Source organism: Camelus ferus, chromosome 3 (genome assembly GCF_009834535.1).
Source record: "Camelus ferus isolate YT-003-E chromosome 3, BCGSAC_Cfer_1.0, whole genome shotgun sequence".
NCBI lineage: Eukaryota > Metazoa > Chordata > Mammalia > Artiodactyla > Camelidae > Camelus > Camelus ferus.
Window position 1 is genome coordinate 96,870,449 of NC_045698.1, and position 24,589 is coordinate 96,895,037.

Below are 24,589 nucleotides of genomic sequence, written 5' to 3' on the forward strand. Positions count from 1 at the left end.
ATGAGTTTGTTTACTATGTCTGTGAGTCTGTTTCGGTTTTGTAGATCAGTTCATTTGTGTCATCTTCTTTCTTTAGATTCCACATATGAGTGATATAATACAGTGTTTTTCTTTCTCCTTCTGGCTTGCTTCACTTAGAATGATGGTTTCCAGGTCCATTCATGTTGCTGCAAATGGCATTTTATTCTTTATTATGGCTGTGTAGTATTCCATTATAGAACTATACCATAGCTTCTTTATCCAGCGAGCTATTGGTGGGCATTTAGGTGGTTTTCCATGTCTTGGCTATTGTATATAGTGCTGCTATGAGCATTGGGGGTGTATGTACCTTTTCCAATTAGAGTTCCCTTTGGATATATGTCCAGGAATGGGGTTGCTGGATCATATATGGTAAGTTTATTTTTAGGTTTTTGAGGAATCTCCATACTGTTTTCCATAATGGCTATATCAAACTACATTCCCACCAACAGTGTAGGAGGGTTCCCTTTTCTCTATACCCTCTCCAGCATTTGTGGACTTTTGAATGGTTGTCATTCTGACTGGTGTAAGGAGATGCCTCGTGGTAGTTTTATTTGTGTTTCTCTGAAAGTTAGTGATATTAAGCATTTTTTCATGTGCCTATTGGCCATATGTATGTCTTCATTGGAGAATTGCTTGTTTGGGTCTTCTGCCCATTTTTGGATTGGATTTTGCTTTTGTATTCTTCTAGGAGTTTTATGGTGTCATGTTGTATATTTAAGTCTTTAAGCCATTCTGTGCATGGTGTGAGGGAGTGTTCTAACTTCATTGATTTACATGCGACTGTCCAGTTTTCCCAATGCCACTTGCTGAAGAGACTGTCTTTTTTCCACTGTATATTCTTGCCTCCTTTGTCAAGGATTAATTGACCATAAGTCTGGGCACTCTGTTCTGTTTATTGATCCATATGTCTGTATTGTACCAATACCATGCTGTTTTGATTATTGTAGCTCTGTAGTATTGTCTGAAGTCTGGGAGGGTTATTCCTCCAGCTTTATTCTTTTTCCTGAGGATTGCTTTGGCAATTCTGGGTCTTTTGTGATTGTGTATAAATGTTAGGATTATTTGTTCTAGTTCTGTGAAAAATATGGGTAATTTGATAGAAATCACATTAAATCTGTAGATTGCTTTGGATAGTATAGCCATTTTAACAATATTAATTCTTCAATCCAAGAGCATGGGATAGCTTTCCATTTCTTTAAGTCATCTTTAATTTCCTTAGTCAATGTTTTGTAGCTCTCCATGTATAAGTCTTTCATCTCCTTGCTCAGATTTATTCATCAGTATTTAATTTTTTCGGATGTGATTTTAAAAGGGATTTTTTTTAACTTTCTTTTTATGATATTTCACTGTTAGTGTAAAGAAATGCAACTGATTTCTGTATGTTAATCTTTTCTCCTGCCCTTGCTGAATTCTTTTATCAGCTGTAGTAGTTTTTATGTGGAGCTTTTAGGGTTTTCTATATATAGTATCATGTCATTTGCATATAGTGACAATTCTACCTCTTCCAATTTGCTTCCCTTTTATTTCTTTTTCTTACTTGATTGCTATGGCTAGGACTTCTAATATTATGTTGAACAGAATTGGTGAGAGTGAGCATCCTTGTCTTGTTCCAGATTTAAGTGGGAAGGCTTTCAACTTTTCACCGTTGAGTATTATGCTGTCTATGGGTTTGTTTTAGTGTTCTTAATTCCAGTTGATAACAGGTCTTGGAGTTCAGTTAGTTTAAATGCTAATTAATAAATCAGAATAAAGAGTCTTGCCTTTATAGGTTTTGTCTAATACCCAGACCCTCAGCTCCTCAGTTTAAACTGAGGACTCTGTGTGTTTAAAAATTGATGTAATATTTAGAAGGCAGGTCTTCAAAATATTGATTATTTTGGGGAACTGGAAGATTTGTGTTTTTAACAGAAATATATTTGTTTAACAATTTTTGTTTTAATTTATGGTGATGCATTTGGTGGAGTGGCTAACTGGACTATAGATAAACCCATTTGCAGTTTGACTGGTTCTTCATATTGTATCTGTAATTCACCTCGCCTCTAATTCTACGTGAGCACAAATTGGTTATCTGGATGATGATGTTACTTATACACTGTAATTTTATTTTAATTGACGTATAGTCAGTTTACAATGTTGTGTCAGTTTCTGGTGTACAGTATAACGTTTCAGTCATACATGTGCATACATATATTCCTTTTCATGTTCCTGTTTACTGGAATATATTGAATATAGTTCCTTGTGCTGTAGAGTAGAAACTTGTTTATTTCACTGTAATGTCTTTTGACACTTCAGGAATGTTGCATCAAAAGGAAGAAAATTCTTGACCACCTGCTATGAGGTTTTCATGTTGAGCAGTAGCTAAATCTTAGACTGGCAGTTTGACCACAATAATAAAATGGGCTCTAGTCGTTGGAAGTTGATGACAGATGTCAGAGAGCAGTTTTGTACCCACTGGCCTAAAGGGATTGTCAGGAGACAGGAGGGAGATATGGTGACCTGGCACTGTCCCAGATGCCTACAGGACTGTGCTGAGGGTAGTAAATTCTTTCCCCTTCCGTTTTCAGTGCCATTTTTTCCTGTGGTGAATTTCAAGGGCAAGTTAGAGAGGTTGATTGGTGAGAAGATACCATTATCAGGGTCACTTCTGAACACAGTTCTTACTGTGTACCGTGTGTGACAGTTCCAGCCTGGAATAGGTATCAGCGCTTGATACTCTTGTCTTTTTCTCTATTTGGAGCAAAAACTATGGCAGAACATATTTTCACATGAAAGGTCAGTGTTTTTGTGTCCAGTTCTCTGGAATGCTGACAAAACTAGTATGAAATTTTAGAGCACAGATTAGGGAAGGAAGAATTACTGCCTATCTTTATCCAGAGAATTCTACATTTTTTAAACTTTTACAGCCATGATCTCTATACATATGTCCTTTATGCCCCAAGGCATATCCCCCACCTCCCAAATAAAACCAAAATAGATGTTAATATTAAAGATGTGAGGAGTATTAGGGATTGCATTTCGTCAGAGAGTTGGAGTGAAGCTAATATTAAAAGCAAAAAGGGGACCTATTCTTAAAATGCTGGTATTGTCTTTTGAAAGTAAGAGCAAAGTAAATAAACACTATTTGATACTTGAATCTATAGAAAGAGAATGGTAGACTAAGAAGACAATTCAGATGAGCAACTATGTTTCTAATAGTAGCTCCCAAATTGTATGGATTAGTTTGCAGCTGATAGACAGTTTTGTGGAGTTGGAAGTATTTTTAAACTTACGGCTAACTTCTTAAAAAGGAACTGTATAGCAGTGGATATACTACAACTGACTGCTTTCCCCTCAATAAGATGGTTTTTCCTTGGAGTCTTGGAAGCCATGAAGAGAAGCAGACGTGTGATAAACTTGTTTATGTGCTGGTAAATGAGGAAAGAGAGCAAGCCTAAGGTCAGGAGATGTGGGAAGGTGGAGAAAAGTTGTGGGTAAAGAAGGAGATAATTTTCCTTGCTGGATAAATTGGATCATGATCTTGGAAAGATAATGCCAAGAAAGAAGTTTTTGATTGAAAAACATGGGCCGTAAGATCTGTAGGTTCTGATATGACCAAATGTGTGCCTTCATTCAGACAAGTCAATTCTGTGCAAACTTTATATTTAGTAGAGATTAAATACTATGGAGGGTCAACAGTCATGAAACATACCCGTCTAGACGGAAGGTATATCTTTGTCTTTTAAAATTCTCCTACCTCTCCTGTTCAAACCCTTCATTAATTCTGGTTAATCTGCCTTGGAACCAAATCTGCCACAATTGAATGGACTGCTTCCTAAATTAGATGTGGTAGACTTGAAGTACATTTTTTTTCCTAAGCAAAAAAACCAAACATAATAGTGATTCTTAATTCTCGGTCATATATTTTGTCCTAAAGTAAAATTGTCAGAAGCTGAGATATCAATGAGATTATTTTATGTTTCTTGAAAAAAAATAGTATCTGTTAATGATAATGGATAGTTTGTTGTCCTGTATGATTTTATTGAACAAGGAAAAGACATTATTTGATTTTTAAGTGGCTGTCTCACCTGGAAGAAACTTTGGAATTAGGGATTCTCAATCTTTTGAGATTAGCCTTGATTCATAAAACCAGAGTAATGTCACGTCTAGTATTCTAATACATTTATATAAAGCAGATTACTTCATTATGAAATAATCAAGTCAGTTGTATATTAATATTAGATATAAAAAGTGCATCTAGGCTATTGGCTTATTAAAAGTTCTCACTGATTATCAATCTTCATTTTGGATACTATATGTTAATTTAGTGAGGGAAGTAGAGATTTTCAGGGAGTGACTCGGGGACCTAACATGTCTTCTACGTGATTGATTATATTCTCTGCTTGATGGATCTGTTGCATCTAGTTCTCTACATACTGCTATTTAAAATGCCAAATATTTATTCAGTGTTTACTTTGTGCCACCTATTCTCAGGAATTTACATGCATTAAATCCCCTTTTGGTTGTTCCTGCTGTTAATTCCATGTTAGGGGTAAGAGACCCAAGGCACAGTGAGGTCAAAAGACTTGTCCAGGGTCACAGACTCGTCTGGAGCAGGTCTCTAAACCCTGTGCTGTTTGTTCCTTTTGAAACCTAGGAGGTTTTGCTGAAGACTATAGAATGAGTTTTAAATTTTAAAGAGACAGTTAAATTTCTGACAGCTGTTCAGGCCAGTGAATGCTATGTCTTTTTAAATGTGTTCTTTCTTTGGAAATTAGTTATCATCTTACAGATTATTACCCAATAAGAACATTTATGATTATCATCTGCATAACTAGAGATACTACATGAAATGTGCTTCTCTTCATTCATGATGTAGTGGAAAATTTTAAAATTTTAAATTGTACTCCGAGCCTAGAAGATTTGTAATGTAATGGACTAGGAGTTTACTGGATGTCCCTTATGTGATGGAACACCTTAGTTTGGGACCCAGGGATGTGATAAGGTAGAAACATGAACTGTTCTTCCAAGTAGATGCATATTCATTCTTCCTGACTGTATATGCTCCTCCAGTCTTGGGTCACCACAAAGAGTAGGTCACAAACCATGCATTATGCCTGTCTAGGCTCCTTTCCTGTAGTTTTTTCAAGGATTGACATGAAAAACAAGTGTGCCTGTTCTCTAAAACCTCCTTGGAGATACTGTCTGACATGCTTCCTTATTGTTCCTACAGCTGGCTCTATTTTATAAATAATTCACAAACTTTTGCCCTTCCTTTGTTCCCCCCAAACAAACCTGTGTGCATCCTTTCTCTGAGGAAAGCTGTTTGTTTTGTTCTTTGCCTTAGCCACCAAGATCAAGGCCAAATTACTGTAAACTAAAAGTAACTGTTTTATTGCTCCTTTAGGGTTTCCTTTTATTGTGAGTTAACCAAAATGTCTTAGGTTCTGGTGAAATCTCTAGACTCACACACAATATTTGCAATATAATTTCAAGGGATTCTTGCATCCTGTGAAACATATCTTTGACCCTTACAGTTAAGAATCCCTTCGTGCTTTTGATCTTTTTACAGCCTTATTTCATCCATTCTGTACATATGAATGTATTTTGCTGAATTTCCTTGATTTTATAAAAGTAGGTGATATATAAATGATAAATACATTTGTTTTACAGCTTTTATGTGCTGAGCAGTTGCCCTCTATGTATTTGCAGCTAGGCCATGGGAAATGTTTTTGTTTATCACAAGAGGAACTGTTTTGGGTCTCATGTTAATGAAACATAAATGGCTGTAGAGTTTTTGTCTGATGATTTTCCAGAAAAAGCAACCTGGAGATGTGTGTGTGTTTGTGCATGTGTCGGTCTGTTTATTTTTGTTTGGGTAGAAATACCAGGGCCTGAAGTTGTAGTTCATATGAATTTAGCACAATTGTAAACGGATATTCAGTAAAGTTATGACATTTTAATATCTCTTCATTGTGGTTGTTGGTAGAGTCTCTATGAAAGGTTTGAAAAGACTTTGGGAATTGTCTCTGGGTCTGCAGTTTTAAAATCTGGTTCCTAAGCCCTCTCTCTTTGGATGGTGGTAGAGCCATTGACCCCCTACCTTCAGGGTGGTTGTTCACAGGTGCTCCTTCATGTTGGGTTTCTATCCAGAAGGTCCTGAGTTGGCGGATGGGCTAGCTTTAGTTTTAGACCTCCATGTATAAGGGATGGTATATTCAGTTTGTGGGCTTTGCAAGATAGGATATTTCATTGTACTTGCTTTTGGAGATTTATTGTTCTTTAAAGGCCCCTTCAGATAGGGGAAGGGGGGCCCAACATCTGTCCCTTAAGACAGTGAGTGTCTAGTGAGGAGGAGGTCATGCTAAGGAGAGATGTTGGGAATAGCTGTGATCTTTACCTCTTTTTCCCTTGTAAAAGACAATTTGTAGGACATTTCTAAGGGAAACTTGAGAACCCAGCTGGTTAGATATATTTAAAGAAAGAGAAAAAAATTTCTTTAAACAAACCTTGAATTCTATTATAAATCTGAGTGGGAACCTGAGAATGCTGTGGCATACAGGCAAAACTAATTAAAATAACTGATAAAGAAATCAGATGTAGCTTTACATGGGATTTTCAAGATTAAAATGTGCGAGAATTACGTTAATAAGCTCTGCTTTTAATTCCATAAAGGATAGGAATCCATTCCTTTGTGCAACTTGAAACTACTATCACCTATGCTCTCTAGTGCATACTGGTTGAGTTTGAAAGTACAGTTTTGTACTGTGCTTCCTGCCTTTGCCCTAGTTACTCCTGAGGTTCCTGGTGTAAGAACTTTATTAGCTTCCCCTCATCCCTGGGTGTTGGGGAAAGGCATAGCTTGTTTCTTCTTACCTTTCTGGTCTTGTTGCACTGCTCCCGGCCTGGAGAAGCAGTAAGTGCATTCTGGCAAGTATGGCGACTTGCTAGCAGTCAACTCAAGGCCAGGACAGTTTCTGCCCCTAGTGCTGCTCTGGCAAAGCATCCTGTCCTGGGGATGTTTATCTATGCCAAGCAAGGAGCACTAGTTAAAAATCTTCACTTCCTTTCCCCTATCCATATTTACTGAGCTAGTGTCTGGGGTAGGGTAGGTCATGTAAGGATCCTAGAAATCCCAGCATGGTCAGCACTTGAGAACCTTCCTCTCAGGAGTGGTGTGCAAGGCACTACTAGGATCAAACCCCAATGGACTCCCTAGGTAGAGGCCAAGTTGCTGTTTTCTGGGTATAGGCAATTGAGTACCTTTTTGAAGCCCCCCAGGCTGTGGCAGCATTCCACTGTTAGGGAGGAGGGGGCATGGCAGCCCACTCTAGGCCCCTGAGATAGCTGTTGGTCCACTTGCTAAGGCTTGTGACACAGCAGTTTCTTATTGCATGACTGCTGTTTACTGGCATGATGGCTTTTTTAGCTAGTGCTGCCTCCCCCCTTTTACTTCTTTGCCTAGCTTTTGTCTCTCTGAATGAAGGCAGGTGATGATTAGCTGCCCTTTTTTCAACTGGCACATTTGGTGTTGTAGAGAACATGGTACAAAACAACTGTTCATTTAAGGTTTCTGTATCTGTCATAAATGATTTTTTTAAGTTTCATTTGTCAAAATTGATAGGTTATGAAGAAAAAGCTTAAAAAAAGACATTCACTTTTTACAGTATACACAATTTTAATAACAAAACTTTCCTGTACACTGCACTTTGTTCCCCCACCCCCCCAGTATAATACTGTTTTCTTCCCACCCCCGCCCCCCACCAACCCACTGCCCACCTCCCACCCCTGCCCCCCAAAAAAATGGCTCTTAAGGTGATTGAACACAATGTGTTTGGACTGTACTTTTAGTTTCCAGTTTCAGTGTTGATAGGAAGGTTCACCAAACATTCTATAGATCAGGCTTTTAAAAAATTATCAAAGGATAGGTTAGTTGAACGAGTAGCAGACATTTCCAGATGTTTGCAGTAGCAGTATGAAAGCTTAAATAGTCATTTACTATTTGTTTTTGGGCTTAAATTATTCAAGTACTACGAGTTTGCCCTAGGTTAGGAACAGAAATATTTAATTATCTACAGATGGCCTATCACTTTTATCTTTGTCTTTTTCTGGTCGAAGTACTTTAACCAGTAAGATATGAAAAGCTTGTCCCAAAACAGTTTTGAGACAGGTCTGTTACTGTATTGCTTTATTAGGAAAATGATCATTTAAGTCAGCTTCTGAAAATACTGTTTTAAAATTTCATATTGATATCCACATTTTAGAGAGAACAGGCCATTTATAGCCTCCCCCCCCCCCAATAGCTGTGTGTAGGAAATATGCTTTAAGAAAATGATATGCCTGTTTTGAATTTTAGGATTCAGACCTAGTGCTACATAGGGCTTATTTTTATTGGAAAGATGGAGTCTAGCTCTTGGTGACTAGCATTAGAATAAGCAGATGGATTTTAATAATTAGTGGAGTTGGGAAGTTCAATCAATTCCATTCATTGAATTGGTACAGAAATTAACTTAGGCACATTAAGAAATTACATGTGTTAGTGCAGATTTTTGGCTTAAAAATTAGTATCTTTGCTATTTGATGTTGGCAATGGGTATTCTCTTAGTTGTGTGTGGATTTGCAAATTTATCAGCCCACTCTCATTTCAGAAAGGTGATTGAAATCCCTGGCAAGCTACAGAAATGAATATAAATGATTCCAGACTAGCTGTTGGTTACTATGTGGGTGCAGTATTATAGACTTCTTTAGCTCTCCTTTTCCAGAGAGATTTAATTACTTTCTGGTTCTTGATTAAGTGGTCATTTCCCTTTAACCCAGAAAATTTAAAAGGAAAGTTGGGGGGTAGGGTGTTGAAGAAGATAAAACGACACCAAAAAATGAAAGGCCTAACATTGTATTACCAGGATCTGCAGTGTAGTTGTGATGCGTTTCCACCCGAGCCAGTTGGTAAAGAGAGCACATATGACTAACAGTCTCATCTTCAAACCTGTGCTGATACCAAAACAGAAATAGATTGAAATTAAAAGGAGTCTTGCCTTCTATAGGCAATTGAAAAGGGAAGTTTGCACTTTAAATGAAAAAGGGTAATGCTATTTGGCACTGTTATTCACTTTTCTCAGAGAGCATTACCCAGAAAATGAAGGGCAAAAGAATCTGGTTTGTTTTTTTTTTTTTCTTTTTTTCCTTTTTTTTCTTTTTTTCCCCTCCCAACTGAAAGTATGCCTTGGTAGCTTAAATATGCTATTCCCCTGAATTACTAAATGGCTTGCCTTTCCAATTGACTCTTCTACGTACATTAAGGATTTTGCCAATTGATAGTCCATTTTACTAACTGTAATCTTTAGGATTAATGTGGGCATTCCCAGCCAGTATTTCTCACCCTTCTCACAGTTTTAATTAATTTAGGGTTGTGGTTGAAATGATGGAAACTACTTCTTTGCTATCCTTCAGGGCTAGGGGACTCTTGTGTGCTCAGGACACAGTTGTATTGTGACAGAGCTCTTCCCTGACAAATGGCCATGGCTACCCTGATGAATGGGTTGGTAAATTTTAGCTTGTGGAGCTCTCATTTGTAATGGGGGCTTCTGATCAAGCCCTTCTGTAAGGAAGCTGTGAGCTGTGCTCTCTGCCAGAAAATCAGCTTCTGTCCCTGCCGAGGCAGTCCCAGGGTCTGGGTTAACAAGAAATGAAAGGCTCACTGCTGAAGATCAGCTGAGATGGGCTGAGACTTTGCCAAGCTAATCTGTCTCCCTTTTTAAAAAAAAAAAATGTAGAGAGCACATTTTTACAGTAATATGTAATCTTGTCTGCTTTTCACTGGGACACATTTTCTTTGAAATGTAGGTAGACATCCCTCTCTTAGTATTAAATCTCATGGGTTAAACTAATCTTAACATGTTTTCAGTTCAGGCCTGGGAAGAAATATGCTTTGAATGAAGGATATCATGTTAAGTAAAAGGTAACTTTTTTTTATGGTGGTTTTATGGTTTTCTCTAAGGATTATGCCCTTTTTCACATCAGTTAATGTTAGTTGTAAAAATGGCCATTCTTCTAAAGTCAAGTCAGTAGTCTAATTTCATGGTTTTTGCAACTGCATACATGGAACCTTATTTATGGAAAAATTCTGTAGGAATTGGTAACTTGCATCTAAATCCTAAATATGTCATAGGTTCTCTGTAGAAATAATGATTGATGAAACAAAATACTTGTGGCTCTTTTCTGCATGAAAAGTGTGGCATCATTATCATTTGTTAATCACGGAACATTTATATTAATAGGGGAGAACCTCCTCTCCCCCTTTCAGCTGCAGGTCCCAGGGCCTTGCCCTGTTTGATGCAGATCGTGTACAGTTACCCATTTGCCTCCTTTGGCTACCTTTTAACTTTGCTAACCTGTTTCTGCAAGAGTCAGATTTCAAAATGCTGCCTTTCTGTTTCATCCCCTCACCTCCCGTGGCACCTTCAAGTTACCACTGTGTGGTTGCATAGACACGTAGAGTGTCCCACCTCAAGAAGTTTTGCCTCAGATATGTGTTGTCCCCTTCACTTGGAAACATGCTCTTACAGTGCAAATAGGTGTTTATTAAGAGGTCAAAATTTAGCATATAACCATTTTCATGGTTCCTTTAAAACATGTTCTGACAAGAATCAGTGTTGTATCTGTTGCTAGCCAGTTATTTTAAATTTGACACTCTGAGGCTTGAAAATCAGGAAAAGGCAGACGAAAGAGGTTTAAACCCCTTTGCAGAGCATCTTTGATCGTGACGGTTGAGGGAGGGAGGAAGAGAGTATATTTCTATGTGTGCTTTCAAACTCAAGGGAGCAGCCGGTCATAGGATTATTAAATTGACTCAGTTTATCTTTTCTCCCCAAATAATTTCTATCTTTTTTCACCTATAAATGTAAGTGTAGGATTTAGTAAACTAATTAGTAAAATGGTAATTTAGTACTAGTTTAAAATAATTATCTAAATGCCACAAAAATCAACATGTCCATTATAAGTCAAACTAGAGATGTATGATACAAAGTCAGTGGAATTATTTAGTATTGATTTCATTGTATTGAGATCTTTTCACAATCACTTGGATTCATTGTTTAAATGTGTCACTCAGCTTATTAAAATTACATAAATAGTTCTGATTTCATGATGTGGACTTTGATAATATGTACTAACACAGGCAAAAACTCTGGAAGAAGAGTGTTTAATATTGACCAGTCTTCTGCATACATGAAATTCTACTTCCCACACTGGCTGTAAATTTTAGGTTTGAGTAAATACCAAATTATGATACAAGAGAACTTTGCTAAGTCTCCTTTAAGCAGCAAGCCATTTGTGGTACTTGGGGTGGAGAGCAGTAATCAAACAAGTATTGATCCATATCTCTTTCTGCTTTTTCCAAACTGTTTTCAGTAGAAAAAATTAGCATATGGAGACCTTAGTGTAAATGTTTACACATGATAGTATATAATTACATGTATGAAATGTCTTATTTTGAAGTAAGCATTTTTAGAATTTCCAACAAGAGTGCAAATTAAAGTGAGCATTGCTTCATTTAACACTTAAAATATGGTTTCATTAAAAAAAAATTAAAAATACTTCAACACTTCAAAAACTTAAGTCTCCACTTGGTTTGGAAAAATTAGGCTTAATGTCACCATTGGTAAAAATTAGATATGTATTTAGCCCCTACTATGTAAAATAGGTTACTTATCTGATGTAATTTTTGACGATGGGTAGACATTATACTTCACATTCTTTGTATGGCAGCTGCTGACACTTGCACTGTCCATAACCATTAATGATGATGAAGGGTCCTTCATGGGTGGGTTCATATTCATTATACGGTCCTTGGTCTGACATGTTTGACATATGGAGTCGTGTTTGGGATCGGAGCTGCCTGTGGTTTTGAATCATTGAGCACTGCCTAATTCTTCTTAAAGTGGGAGGGCAGCACTTCCTGGAGATGAACACTATAAAAATAATAAAAAAGAAAGAAAACAATAAAGCCATTGTTCCTGTAATTACCCGCTGAGTGAAGATGGCATTGTCTGGTTCGGGAAAGTGTTCCTCAGTAGTAACTGCTATGCCTGCAGTAGTTGGGATTTCTTTGTCTCCCACATGATAACTTGATGAGCTTATTCTTTTTGTATATTCAGTGGTTGGATCTTTATAAGTTGTAGCCATGGCAGTGACGGTGGTTGATAAATTCCAGCACAGCTGAAATCCATGGACTGCATCTAGTATATCCTCTCCTTGGGTGTGGTCAGGGCTGTGGCATAGGATGGAATGCTCCCACCGACCTTGGAAACTGCTCAGCCAGGAGGCCAAAGCACATATTCGAGGGCTGCATTCCCACAGATTGCCAGAGAGGCCGACGGTTGTGAGGGATCTCAGGGAGTTTAAGATCTTGGAATCAAGGCTGTTTAACTTGTTGTTATCCATGAGGAGTATTTTAAGATTAGGCATTGTTTCAAACACTGTCAGGTCGATGGCTTTTATTTCATTTCCAGTCAGGTCTAGCTTTTCCAAAGTGCCCCAGGTCCACTCCATCCCACATGTCAAGTTGCTAATTTTGTTCCATTGTAAGAAGAGCGTGTGCAGACTGCTTAGCCGTAGGAAATGAGCAAAATTAATCTTTGTCAGCTGGTTGTGCTCTAGGTGAAGCTCTCTCAGTTTGATTAATCCCGCAAATCCATTGCGAGCCAAACTTCGCAAACGGTTTGTGCTCAAATCCAGAAACTCCAGACTACGACAGTCCCAGAACAGGCGTACTGGGATAGTCCGCAGGGAGTTGGACCGTAAATGCAAGGTCTGCAGCTTCCGGAGGCCATAGAAGAGCTCTGGGTGCAGAGATGACAGCTGATTAAAAGACAGGTCCAAATTTTGCAGGTTAATCAGTTGGGTAAAAGTTGTGTTTGGCAAATAAAATATTTTGTTGGAACTTAAGATTAATTCCTTAAGTTTATATAGTCCTTGAAAAGCATCTTCTTTTACTGTTGAGATTTGATTGTGGTCTAAGTGGAGCCAGGTAAGTTGACTGAAGCTGGCAAATTGATCTCTTTCGAGCTCTGTGATGTGGTTGTGCCTCAGGGACAGGCCCAAAGAGCCCTTGTCTGTGGTGTTTGGCACTGAGTGGAAGCCCTGAGAGTCAGCAGTAGAAGAGCAGCTTCTCACAGCGGCATTTGTGTGGACACGCCATACCCAGGGCAGGCAGCATTTTTAAAACCATACTCATTGCATATATTGCTGCCAGCATAGGGGCCCCTAATGGCCACTTGAAATGTAAGCCTGCAGAATATAGTTTAAGAAAAACAAGAACATGGGATATTTTTCAGCAGAACGTATGAGCTTAAAACAACAACAGCATAACATTATGGCAAAAGATTTCACTGCATGTAACTTATTTTTCATTTGCTGCAGAAAAACTAACCTTGTTTTATGACTAGAGCAAAACTTAAACCATTAAAAAAGAACATAAAACATGTCCTGTCATCAGCAGTATTTATATGCTTTTACCTAAACGTCAAAATCCAAAAACGACGTGATTCCCTCATAAAATGTGAAATCAGTGGCTTATTATTTTTAAGTGTGATTCCTTGCTGACTGTACGAAACACATAAATAAATGGACTTACCCATTCTTCTGAGCACATTGGAGGCTGCATTCAGTCGCGGTTGTTAGACTCAACGCAGTGAGTCTGTAAAAGGCTCTAATATGCAGGAGCCTTTGAGCAGTTTCCTGTTTTTCTGTGTCCCAGGCTTTCTTAGTAAAATTGAATCCACCAGGGTGAGTTGTTTTTTCCTTAGGATATTCCTCTCGAAAGCAGTGGTTTCATTTTCTGTGACCACTCTGATCACCTAAATCAGTTTTGAATGTAAGTTATTAATTTTGTCTTCCTCTAACTGCTCAGCTGGTTAATCAAAGCTTCAGTCTCTCCTTTCTACAGCCGTTAGTTCTCTCGGTCTTAACTTGTTGATGGCAGATGGGCAGCTTGTTGCAGAGAAGAGCTCCTGGAGCAGCATGAGTGCATTTACTGAAAAGCTTTTCCGAGAAACGGCACAAGAATGGATTTGCTTATGTGCTGCGACCACACAGAACTGTATATAGGCTGACGTCACCGGGTGACGTGTCTTTTGTTTGGGTTTTCCAGAAGCTTTACTGTTAAAAAGCACTGTGCTTTGTAACAGTATCAGGGTCGTTGTAAGACCCCCTGATTATATTAAGCGAGAAAGAAGAACTCCTGACTTAAAAACATGGTATTCCTTCAGTGTAGGAAGCAGCAGTGAGGTTGTAATAAAGGCTGCATTCAGGAAGACCCGTCTGAACAGTGAGTTGGGTTAGCAGAGTGATCATTTTTTAATGCTTGGGAGAGCCAGTGTTAGACTGTCGATTCTGCATAGAGAGATCATCTAAATGGGCAGGAGCCTGCACGATTTATGAAGTGCTGATTTAACAGCAGCCTGTGAAAATTAGTGCCTGCTGCTCTGGTAGTTTGGAAAGCTAGTCAATCACATTGTTGTCATGCTTGGTTAAAATAGAAGTATGACTATGATTTGCTTCAGATGTGTTGGTAAACTAGCTAAGTGAGCTTGGCTTCTTTGTCATTAAGAGTTTAATAACATCATAAACCAAGAATAAAGGGCCAAAAAAAAAAAAAGCTTGGAAAATGAAACATTTGATTATTTTGCTTTTTGAAAATATGAGGAGAAAGCTAGTTAAAAAGATTTCTTCTCCTGTCCTGTTTTATAATAATGCTTTATCACAATGCTGATTAGGAAATAATGCTATTTGATCTTTGAATGTCTTAGTAGGAGAAAAGGGTAGGCTGATACAGCCATTTAATACTGCATGCCCTAAGTGTTAACAGTGGAATAGAAATGATTTAGGACAGGTGACACAGCATGACTGGATTCTGACATGATCTCTTATATTTATCTCAGAATCTCACCCACTCCTTCAACTAAAAGCCTCAGCTGATACTGAGTTTGGGGCATTGTGGCCCTCAAACAATAGAGTATTTGCACACTTAAAAGAGCCTACTGGCACCCTAAAGAACTGACTTTGAGTCTTTTACTAACTGTTGTTAGAATCTTCCTAGGGGGTACAAAAGATCACTTACACTTAGGAATGGGATTTTTGCTTTGGCTGTTTTTAACTTGACCTAACACTATCTAATCCCTGTCTAACAGTGTCACTTTTCAGAGTTTGGTCATGAATGTACAGTTCCATGTTTAGTGTTGTATAAACATGAAAGGTACTTCTGGCATGAGTCAGAGTTATATTTTCAGGCCTGACAAAAGTAAGGCCTGTATACATCGACATTTTGATTTGGCGCTCCATGCTGTTTCTCCCATACCATTGGCTCTTAACCCTTAGTGGTTCTTGTCTCAGACCTGTAGGCAGAAATCTCAAAACTACCCATGGCATCTGTGAAACCAGAACATCACCAGCCTCTTGGCTTCCAGTGGCTTCATCCCTCTGGGCAAGTCTAAGAAGTGATTATCTTAAGGGGTGTAGTTTGTATTGGAATATGACACTGGAGTGAGGACTAGAAGACTCCAGGGTGCCTCCCTCAGGGCTCTGTGGAAATGGCAGCAAATTCAGGTGTGTAGTTTGGCTTTTCCTAGAAGTAGACCCTGTGATAGGATTAGAAGTTTAAGAATTTCTTGGGGAAAATGCCTGGGAAGTGTAAAGGGAGAGAGAAGACAGCAGAAATACTCTGAGGTCTATAGCATCTTTAGACCACAGAGCGTATCTGACACTTCTGAAAGGAGAGAGGAAGGAAAATTTGACAGGCAGAGTCTTACACTGCAGTGCAGTTCTAAGACCACTTCCCCAGGCCGAAGAGAAGTCCCCAAGCCGAAGTTGCCCATGAGTAGAACCCCTTATTCTCAGGGACTTGTATCCCCACTGCTTTCCTGCTTACTGGTTAAGGAAGGGAGAGAGAAGTCCTGTTTTAGACTTCAAGGATGCTACTCCCCCAATGACCTCGATCCTTTCTGAAGGCTGTCTCTCTATAGGCTAGAAGTTCTTATCCTAGGTCCAAAATTGGCTTGTAGAATTTTGTTGCTAGTGCCTTTTTCTGTAGATAGAAAATAATCCAATTCTTATAGAATCTGTGACCCTAGGTTTCAGAGTTACTGTTCTGTAGGAACTTGCTCTGAAAACTTCCAAAGAGGGAAGTCTGATAAGGGTGGTTTCTGTTATGTATGTATGTATGTATGTATGTATGTATGTATTTATGTATTTATTGTCCTTGCTCTTATTGAAGTTAGCCACCCTCTGATGAAAAAAGCCTTTGAGAGGCAGTAGGAGCTGGATTAAATTCTTCCCTGAAGTAACCACATTAGATCCATGAGGAGAAAAGCGTTAGAATCAATTGGATTAGAACAATCATGATTAAGAATGAGTTGTATATGAAAATTTAGAGGGAAAAGCATTTCCCTCCCCCTAGACTGTTTGTTCCTTTTTTGCTCTCTTGTCTGCTTGGCCTACTTCTTACATACTAACAAATGGAAAATCCTTAAATTATATTATCCCAGTACTATTATAACAGATTTGTGGGCAAGGGAAATTGCCCAGAAAAGCACCAATGCAATCAAGAGTAATTATTTTTCGGTGCATCTGGAGATGTGGGCAGTAAAGCCTGCTGTATCACAGTACTCAGAGCACAGTTCCTCTAGGCCACCAGCCCACTTGCCCTCTCTTTGGGTTCAAAAGGTTTATAGTCTGTGGAATCAAAGAAGACATAGTGTTTGTCTTAAAATTGGTGGATTATACAGTTTCCATTGATGGAATTTTGTATCATTTTTGAATCTTTATCTTTCTTTAGCTAAAAGGACTAAAAAGAAACCCATGTTCTTTCTGAATGAAACTTTTTCTTGGTTTCATTTTAGAGCAGCTTTATTCTGCGTACATACGCCTTTGACTTAATTAAAGTGGCAATACAACCTCTGGAAGGTGCTCTTCATATCATCTGTTTCAATTTTTGCTGCTTTAGTTGTTCATGACAAGGCAAAGGAGAAGTAAAATCTAACCTGTCTGTCCTCTCTGGAAATGGTCTTAAGCAAATTAAGTGAGCCAAGCAGCAGAGCTTAGGTGTTGTAGTTATCTGCATTACTCTGCATGAAAGTTTGCTTTTAATATATGTTGCTGATTAGGGAAAATTATTTTCCCACTTGAAGAAACAGATGTATAGATAATATAACATGAAGTCTTCTATTTTTTTGTGGTAGACAGGGAGTTTGATTTTGCTTTATGCTAAAATGACTGTTTCTTTAATCATACCTGACTCCAAAAATTTTAATGCCTCGGCACCCAGAGGTGTTGCACAGAGGTGCTGTGGAGAAGATTGTCAAAATAAACCTTGTTGCTACCAGTTTTGACCATTGCTATTTGGAGAATCTCCTCATATTTATCAAAAAGTGATAGCAGTTTTTAGGGTAGAGGTCCTAGATTTTGTGGGTTTGAGTATATCCCCTGCTGAGAACCTTTTAGGGTTCTTAGTTGACAGCCACATACTTGAGCCTCTATTGTATCAAGACCTGTATCAGAGTAAGTGGGTTTTACTCTCCTGTTTTTGGAGGCAGGAGGAAAGAAGGATGGGAGAGGATAATGATCAGTTCTAGAGTTGTTTACTGCTTTCAAGCATGCATATATTTGGAGGTAAAGATTGTCTATTTTAAATTTTTTTAATTTGCTCTTTGAAAAAGAGGAAAAACTACTGGGGCTTAGTGCTAAACATTAGCTTGTTATCTTTCCAAGAAACAGAGCCTATCTGAGAGAGACAGACAGAATATGTAAGAATTGATGGCCTTACCAACCTATCGTGTTAGAGGTGGGCTAAAGAGTAGTTGATTGTCCCAGGTAGAGCCGGAGGGTCTGAGAGCATTCAAAATTATAGGCTCTTAGAGTCATGTTGAAATCACGGGGGGAGGGAGGGACCACTGTTGAATGTAAATAAGTATCTGTGTTACTGAGAATCTTTCTTTCAAAAGCCTTTTGAAAAGTAGACTGTCCACATTAGGCGTACAGAATTCCTATTTTTCACTGGATCCATGTTCCTGTCCTTGCCCTCTACTGATTTTGTTTTTAAAAGTCCTTTTGTTTTCTTTAGTAAGCATGACTGAGAAAGCAGTAGGAAGGAGTGATGCTTATACTGGTGATGATGAGTTGTGTTCCTTTTGATGCTACAACTTACAAAGTTTAGGATTTCTTCATCTAGTTTTGGAGGCATGTGCTTTTTGGCAGTTGTTGCTGTTGGGGGTAGTGGGGTGGAGGCAGCGGTGGGAGGATTAGGGTCAATTGACAGCCTAATTCTGTTGTGCTAGCATTGTATTCTGTGCCCGGTACTAGAAGATTAAGCACCTTAGTTGGACATTAGGTGAGGGAAAATCTTAATAGAAGTTTGAGCAGAGGTACATTTAAACCATGAAGATCTTTTATTTCACCTATTGTAGACATCAGACCAATCCAGACCAAACAGAACTTACCTGAAGTCTTGATTAATGCATAGATCGATGGAAATTTATATTGCCAAGTGCTTTTCTTATTCTTACCTGCCAGCGACTTCATCATGTTCATGTTTCCCACACCCTCTGCGTGGCAGGCTTCGTTTTTTATTCTGAAATAGAGCCAAGTTTGGATTTGTCCTTCCTGCTTCTCCCTTTCTACTTTTCGAGTAGCTTTCTATTTAGACAAGTTTCCTCCTATCTGAATAGATGGTCACAGGTTATACAAAAGCCATTTGTATAGGATAGGATTAGGAGTTAAGCTATCTATTCATGTTTACTTGAAGAATCTCTTTTAATTTTAGTGAATTCTTTGACCCAACTGGCTAAATTTAAAAGAATGAATTTGCATGTATATTGGCTAGATGATAGCAGTCTTGGTTGCTGAAGTCATTCCCTGAGAACCCTCTTAGTGTGCTCTGGGCTAGAGATGGCAACATGTACTTAACGCGTGCAAAAAAAAAAAAATTGAACATTCAATGCAGTGAAAATCAATGACAAAAATTCAGCCCAAAGAGAATAAGATGACTTTTAGAAGGAATGGCTTATAGCTGCACGTCAACATTATAGTTGCTGTGGAGATACTGACCCCGTATTGCTGAAAAGTGACTTGCTAAGCTTGAACTCCCATGGGAGCTGATTCTGTTCCACTTCTTGTGTGTGTGTGTGTGTGTGTGTGTGTGTGTGTGTGTGTGTGTGTGTCTCTCTGTTTAATGGCTTCATAGTTTTTCCCCACGTGTGTGTGTGTATCTTAAGGCTTCATAGCTTTATGCATGTATAGCTATACTATACTTTATGGACATGTAGTTTGTTTTGAGGCTTTTGGCTTTTGCAGACAGTGTAAAATGAATGTTCTTTTAATATCTTTGCTTCCTTAGGCAAGTTTATATTTAAGGTAAGTTCCTAGCAGCAAATTGCTGGATTATAGGGGATGTATATTTAAAATGGATAGGCATTGCCTCATTGCCTTCCAGAAACTTTTAAACCATTTTATGCTTCCTCCAGTAGTCTGTAAGTGTGCACTCCTTCCCGCCTCTGTATTGGAAAGCTAGCAAAATTTATAAAATATCTGTGACTCTGGTAGGTGAAAAATGCTCTCTTTGATTTGTTCTTTAATTATGAGACTGAGCCATCATTTTGTATATAGGTATATGGTTATATTTGTTCTTTTCTGTAGATTGTGTATTTCACTCATTCCCACTTCCCACTCCTAAAATTGGTCATTTCCATAAAGATTTGTAAGACATTTTTGCTTGTTAAATTAATTTTGTTTGCCAAATATTTTACAAATTTTTTTCCCATTAGTCATTTGTCTTTAGACAGTTTTGTGGTTTTTGCTATGTATACTTAATTTTAATGAATGGCAGAACTGATGAGAATCTTTCTTAATATTAAAAGACACACACTTGCTGTATTATGGTAAATATGAAGCTCCAGTTGGTGAACATGAGATTTATAGAATCTTCAGTAAACAAGGATTCCCTTTATCTTTAGCAGGGAATAGATTATCAAAGACCTTTAGAAAGGTTTTCTTGTTTTTTTAATCAACATAGAAACCAGAGAAGTTCCCTGGTTTATTATAAATCTTAGCCTGATTTTTATCAGTTAACTGAACTTTTAAAATCCTTCTGAAATACCTTCCCAGTTGAATCATTTTCTCTCTTTTCCTGGATTATTAGTATCTTCAAAATTAAGGTCTTATTTTATGACCTATACTTAGTTTGTATACCTATTTGCTTTATATACCTGTTTGTGCATCTGAGAACATCTCAACTTACTATGCAGTTGCTGTTTAACAAATAGATGATTATCTTTTTTAAGAAGAAGAGACCTGGTGTCTCAAAAAAGAGATTGAAGCATCTCAGCTACATGCTTCAGTTTATGCCAGGACCCTCTTAGTATTGGCTCTCTAACTTTTCTCCACCATGGATTTTGTTATTGTTTTCCCCAGGAAGAGAAAGGAATAGTTTATACACTCATTCTGATCCTCTAGGATTTGGTGGAAAGGCACAACATATTCATTGCGGTTCACTTAATAATAGTTCTGTGTTATAGCAGCTACATAACTGCATGTGGCATAGTTAGGCCATCGTGGAATGTTAACCGTTGGAAAAACATCGAAAGCTGTATTCTGGCATGTGTGCCAGAGTTGAAAATACCTAAGCTTATTAGAACTGATAGACAAATTTTCAGGTGTAATGCAGCATGGAGCCGAGAAAAATCTGAAGGGAGTAAGCAAGGCTGGTTGTCATCTGAGAAAATACCCAGACAAACCAGTAAAGCTCATTTCTAAGCTTCCGTTCTCTTTTAGGGGAAAGGGAAAGAAAGTGGGGTGATAGTATATGACCCTGGAGTTCCCTACCTAGTTTTTTAATTTTTAGGATGAAATAGGTAGCATTAGGCAAACTAGAAACTTCTGTCTTTGCAACTTTTAAGGTTTGAAAGGAATTTGGGAATGCATGTCTATATAACCATTATATTCTGTTATTAAGCTACATAGTCTTTGCCTGAGGCTCCCAATGACTCTTGTCACATGTTCAGCTTATGGAGAGCCCATCAGCTGTGTGTGGACCAGGTAGAACAACCAGGGTCAAATTGTTTCTCATGTTACTCACTAAATGTATATTGCATGATAATGTATTGCCCAGCCCACAGCTAAACTTTCAATTCTACATAGGAAGACATGAATTGACTCTTTACTGGGTGCTAGTCTCCTTTAGTTTTCAAACATTTTTCTTAAAGAGTCTCTTTACTATTAGAGACCCTATTCTTCCCTAAAGCCTTCCAGCAACACCTTAGATATCACGTCCATTCTAAAGTTCCTTACCCCCGCTTTGCCTGAAGGCCTCTATTCTGTGGATGACAACCCTCATTTTCCCCTTTAGAACCTGGAAGTGACAATGCTGCTCCGTTCTTTTCTCTCTCTTTCATTGTGTTTGGGGGAAGGAGGCTTCAGTTGCCCATTCTGACTTGAGTCTTGTAGAATATCATGATTCTTAGTTTTTTTTATTTTAATTTTCTCATGGCTGATGGAGGCATTGTATCGAGTTAGACCTTCCCATTAAATATATCAGAACTTGTTGTTTTCTTTTAAATAGGTCTTAAATGTCTCAGGGTTGAACCTTCGGATTTTACCTTCCTCTGCTACTCTATCCAGCCTTCCTTTAGATTACAGTAAAAACAGAAGCAGTATTTGAAGTTATTTTAAAAGCCTATATTTTCACTAATATCAAGAAAGCAGGAGACTGATAATGTCACATAGATGACACACTGAGTCCTATGATTTTTAAACATGTCTAACTGGTCACTAGTTTCTCATTTGTTCATATCAGCAGGTATCCCAGGGTATGATTTGAGAATGGCTGTGAGGGGAAGCACGAGGTGCTGTGGAGACACCCCAGAGGGACACCTGACTGGAACTTAGGGTTGAGGGTGGCCAAAGGAAACTTCAACAAGAAGGTGTGATGACGCATCTAAAAGGATGGATAGGAGTTAGAAGAAAGGAGGGAGAGTATTCCATGTAGGTGAGAGAGAGCATGTCATGTCTGAAGAATTACAGTGTTTGTGAATGGTTCATAGTGTGGAAGATAGGAGAGTCACCATAGGCATTGAAATAACGGGAAAGGCTGGGATCCAGCAGGGCGGGTGTGCAGAATTAGAGGAGAAGGAAGCGTCTGGCAGCAGAACCCTGAAGAGATCATGTAGAGCCTTCAAATTAGAGCACTTTTTTTCCCTGGAAGTACTGTGGAAGTTTTCACTCTTTTTTTCCCTGGAAGCATTGTGCTTATTTTGTGCTGTTACCTTTCAGGTTGAGTAGTCTTTTGTAGGACCTCAGAACCTTTGTCACATTATTTCTAGGGACTAAGATGCTCCTTAAGATACCACCAGCAGTGCCAGGGACATATTTCATTCTTTCCCAAATGGAAGAGTTGGATGGAGTCAAGGAATGGAGAAGTGGTAAGATGTAGGCAGGGAATTGGTGGACATATGCACCATCCACAGCATTGAGACACACTGTCCACAGCATTATGGCAGAGGTATGGGTGGGTGAGGGAGTTGTAGGAGAAAAGAAAATGTTTCTTCGTTCAGAGATCACCACCAAAATGGATAAAATCCTCCAGGAAATTCTAGTTCTTCATGCTTAAAAAAAAAAAAAAAAAAAGTCAGTGCCAAACTTAAATATAATTTCCTACATAACTTACGTACTACTCTGACCCACTGTTATGTCATTCAGAACTCCCATCAGGCCCAGCACAGTATGGAGTCTTACTGAATTTGGTATTGCTCTGAATTAATTTATCTCAGGTTAGAAACCCTCTGAGAGAAGGATTATGGCTACGCCTGCCTACTCCAATGGATGCAGAGTAGATGCTCAGTAAAGAGTGTGTTTAAATAACTGGAAGTTCGTCCACGCAGGAGTGTGGAATGGCTTCTTCACACTTCTCTTAAAGATGGGTTTTGAAAGCCCTTCCATGGTCTCAGCCAGAACTGTGTTGCTTGGAGGCAGCCCCGGCTAATAACCTTCGCCTCTCCTCAGCTCAGCTGATACTTACTTATTGAGGAGAAGCTTTATGTTGAAACCCCAAACTTGCCTTATCTCTTTCTTAGAAAGCTCTTTATCACTGCTTAGCAGGGACATACATATCAAAATTGAGTGAGCCTAGGTGGTCTCTCTGGTTAGTGGTGAGTAGAGTCTAATTAGGTGGGAGGCAAAAGTCACTTATTTTAAAGATTCTTTGAGCAACTTTACTTTGGCCTAGCTAAAACTAGAAGTAAAAAATCATGACAGGTTTAATTTCAAAGAGAAGTAAGGGCTTGTTTTACAGATCAGTAAGCTTTCTCCTTTCATCAAGCTTATTTCTAAGTTTGTATGTGTGTGTATGTGTGTGTGCTCATCCCTGTTACTATTTTAAATGATTGGAACCATTAACTTGCTATTTGGACTGTTTTTTTTTTTTTAAGGGATGCTTTGATTTAAAAGGTGGTCTGTCTAGTATAACCTAAAAGCTTTAGTAAATAACTGCTTCTAAACTACCCCCTCCTGATTAATGAGGCATAAGCCTCTACTTCCTAAAGTAACACGAAAGATAAATTGATTTTTAGGGTAGTTTCACAAAGAATTAACAGATTCATGTTGTGTGTTGCATCTTAAAGTGAATTTTGCCGTGTGAATGGAAGTCCCTCAAAAGTCAAGTATAAGGATTTGCTTTTATATAACTTTCTAATTAAATCCTCCTACCCAAATTGAGGACATTTCTGGGCATTTGAGGGTTGTAGGGGATTAGGTCCTCATGAGGTCATTTAGCCCAACTTTTTGGGTTTCAGATAACAGATATTTTCTGGAATAAATGATCTCTTAAAAATACCCCCCAAAACGTGGCTAGAAATAATAAGTTTTACTGGGTTTACTTAGGGTTGAGTGCTTGGATGTCATGGAATGTGCCAAGACTTTCTTGTTCTAAGGATTACTTATGAGGTCAGTTTGATTTTTTTTTTTAAATTATTCAATTTTGGCCACCTTTACGTTAGATTCTGGTATTTTGATCTTTGAGTTTGTCAGTAACCAATTATACTTGTCAAGTTCTTTTCCTAGTGATGTCCATGAATAAATCACAGTTTACTCCGATAGATAGAAGTTCTTATACCTGATCGGTTTTTGTTGAGACTCTCTTTTTTTTTTCTTGTACCCACTAATGTTACAGAACTGTTGGCGGGAAAGGTAAGGGATGTGACCCTGACCAGATTTGATAGTGACTATATCAGCTTATCACTTATATTTCATCTCTTAATATCCTTACATCCTCTTTTGTCTCCTTTCTGTCCTCTGCTAAATGACGTATATTTTTCAGTATTCCTTCCTTTTCTCCTAACATTCCAGAGATGGGGACAGAGGAACAAGTGTCATTGTCCCTACTTAACAGATGGGGCATAAGAGAGAAATTGAGTAACAAATATACATTAAAAAGCACTCAGAAAACATGTAACCACATCTCCCCATCCCTGGCTTTTCACCTGCTTTGCTGACTTAGGTGCTGAAGGCATATCCATACCAGAGTGTCTCGAGGGCACCCATGGGTAGAGGA

The 24,589-nt window shown here is 38.4% G+C and overlaps 2 protein-coding genes across 2 annotated transcripts in view; one reads left to right on the forward strand and one right to left on the reverse strand.

The window, feature by feature from the left end:
- CTNNA1 (catenin alpha 1) overlaps positions 1–24,589 on the forward strand; it is a 154,203-nt gene that overhangs the window by 84,641 nt on the left and 44,973 nt on the right. The window lies entirely within an intron of this gene.
- On the reverse strand, positions 7,801–14,247 carry LRRTM2 (leucine rich repeat transmembrane neuronal 2). The gene is given in 3 exon segments (XM_006180330.2): positions 7,801–13,146; positions 13,148–13,284; positions 13,631–14,247. Coding segments are annotated over 3 exon segments (1,551 nt in total). The 5' UTR covers positions 13,635–14,247; the 3' UTR covers positions 7,801–11,736.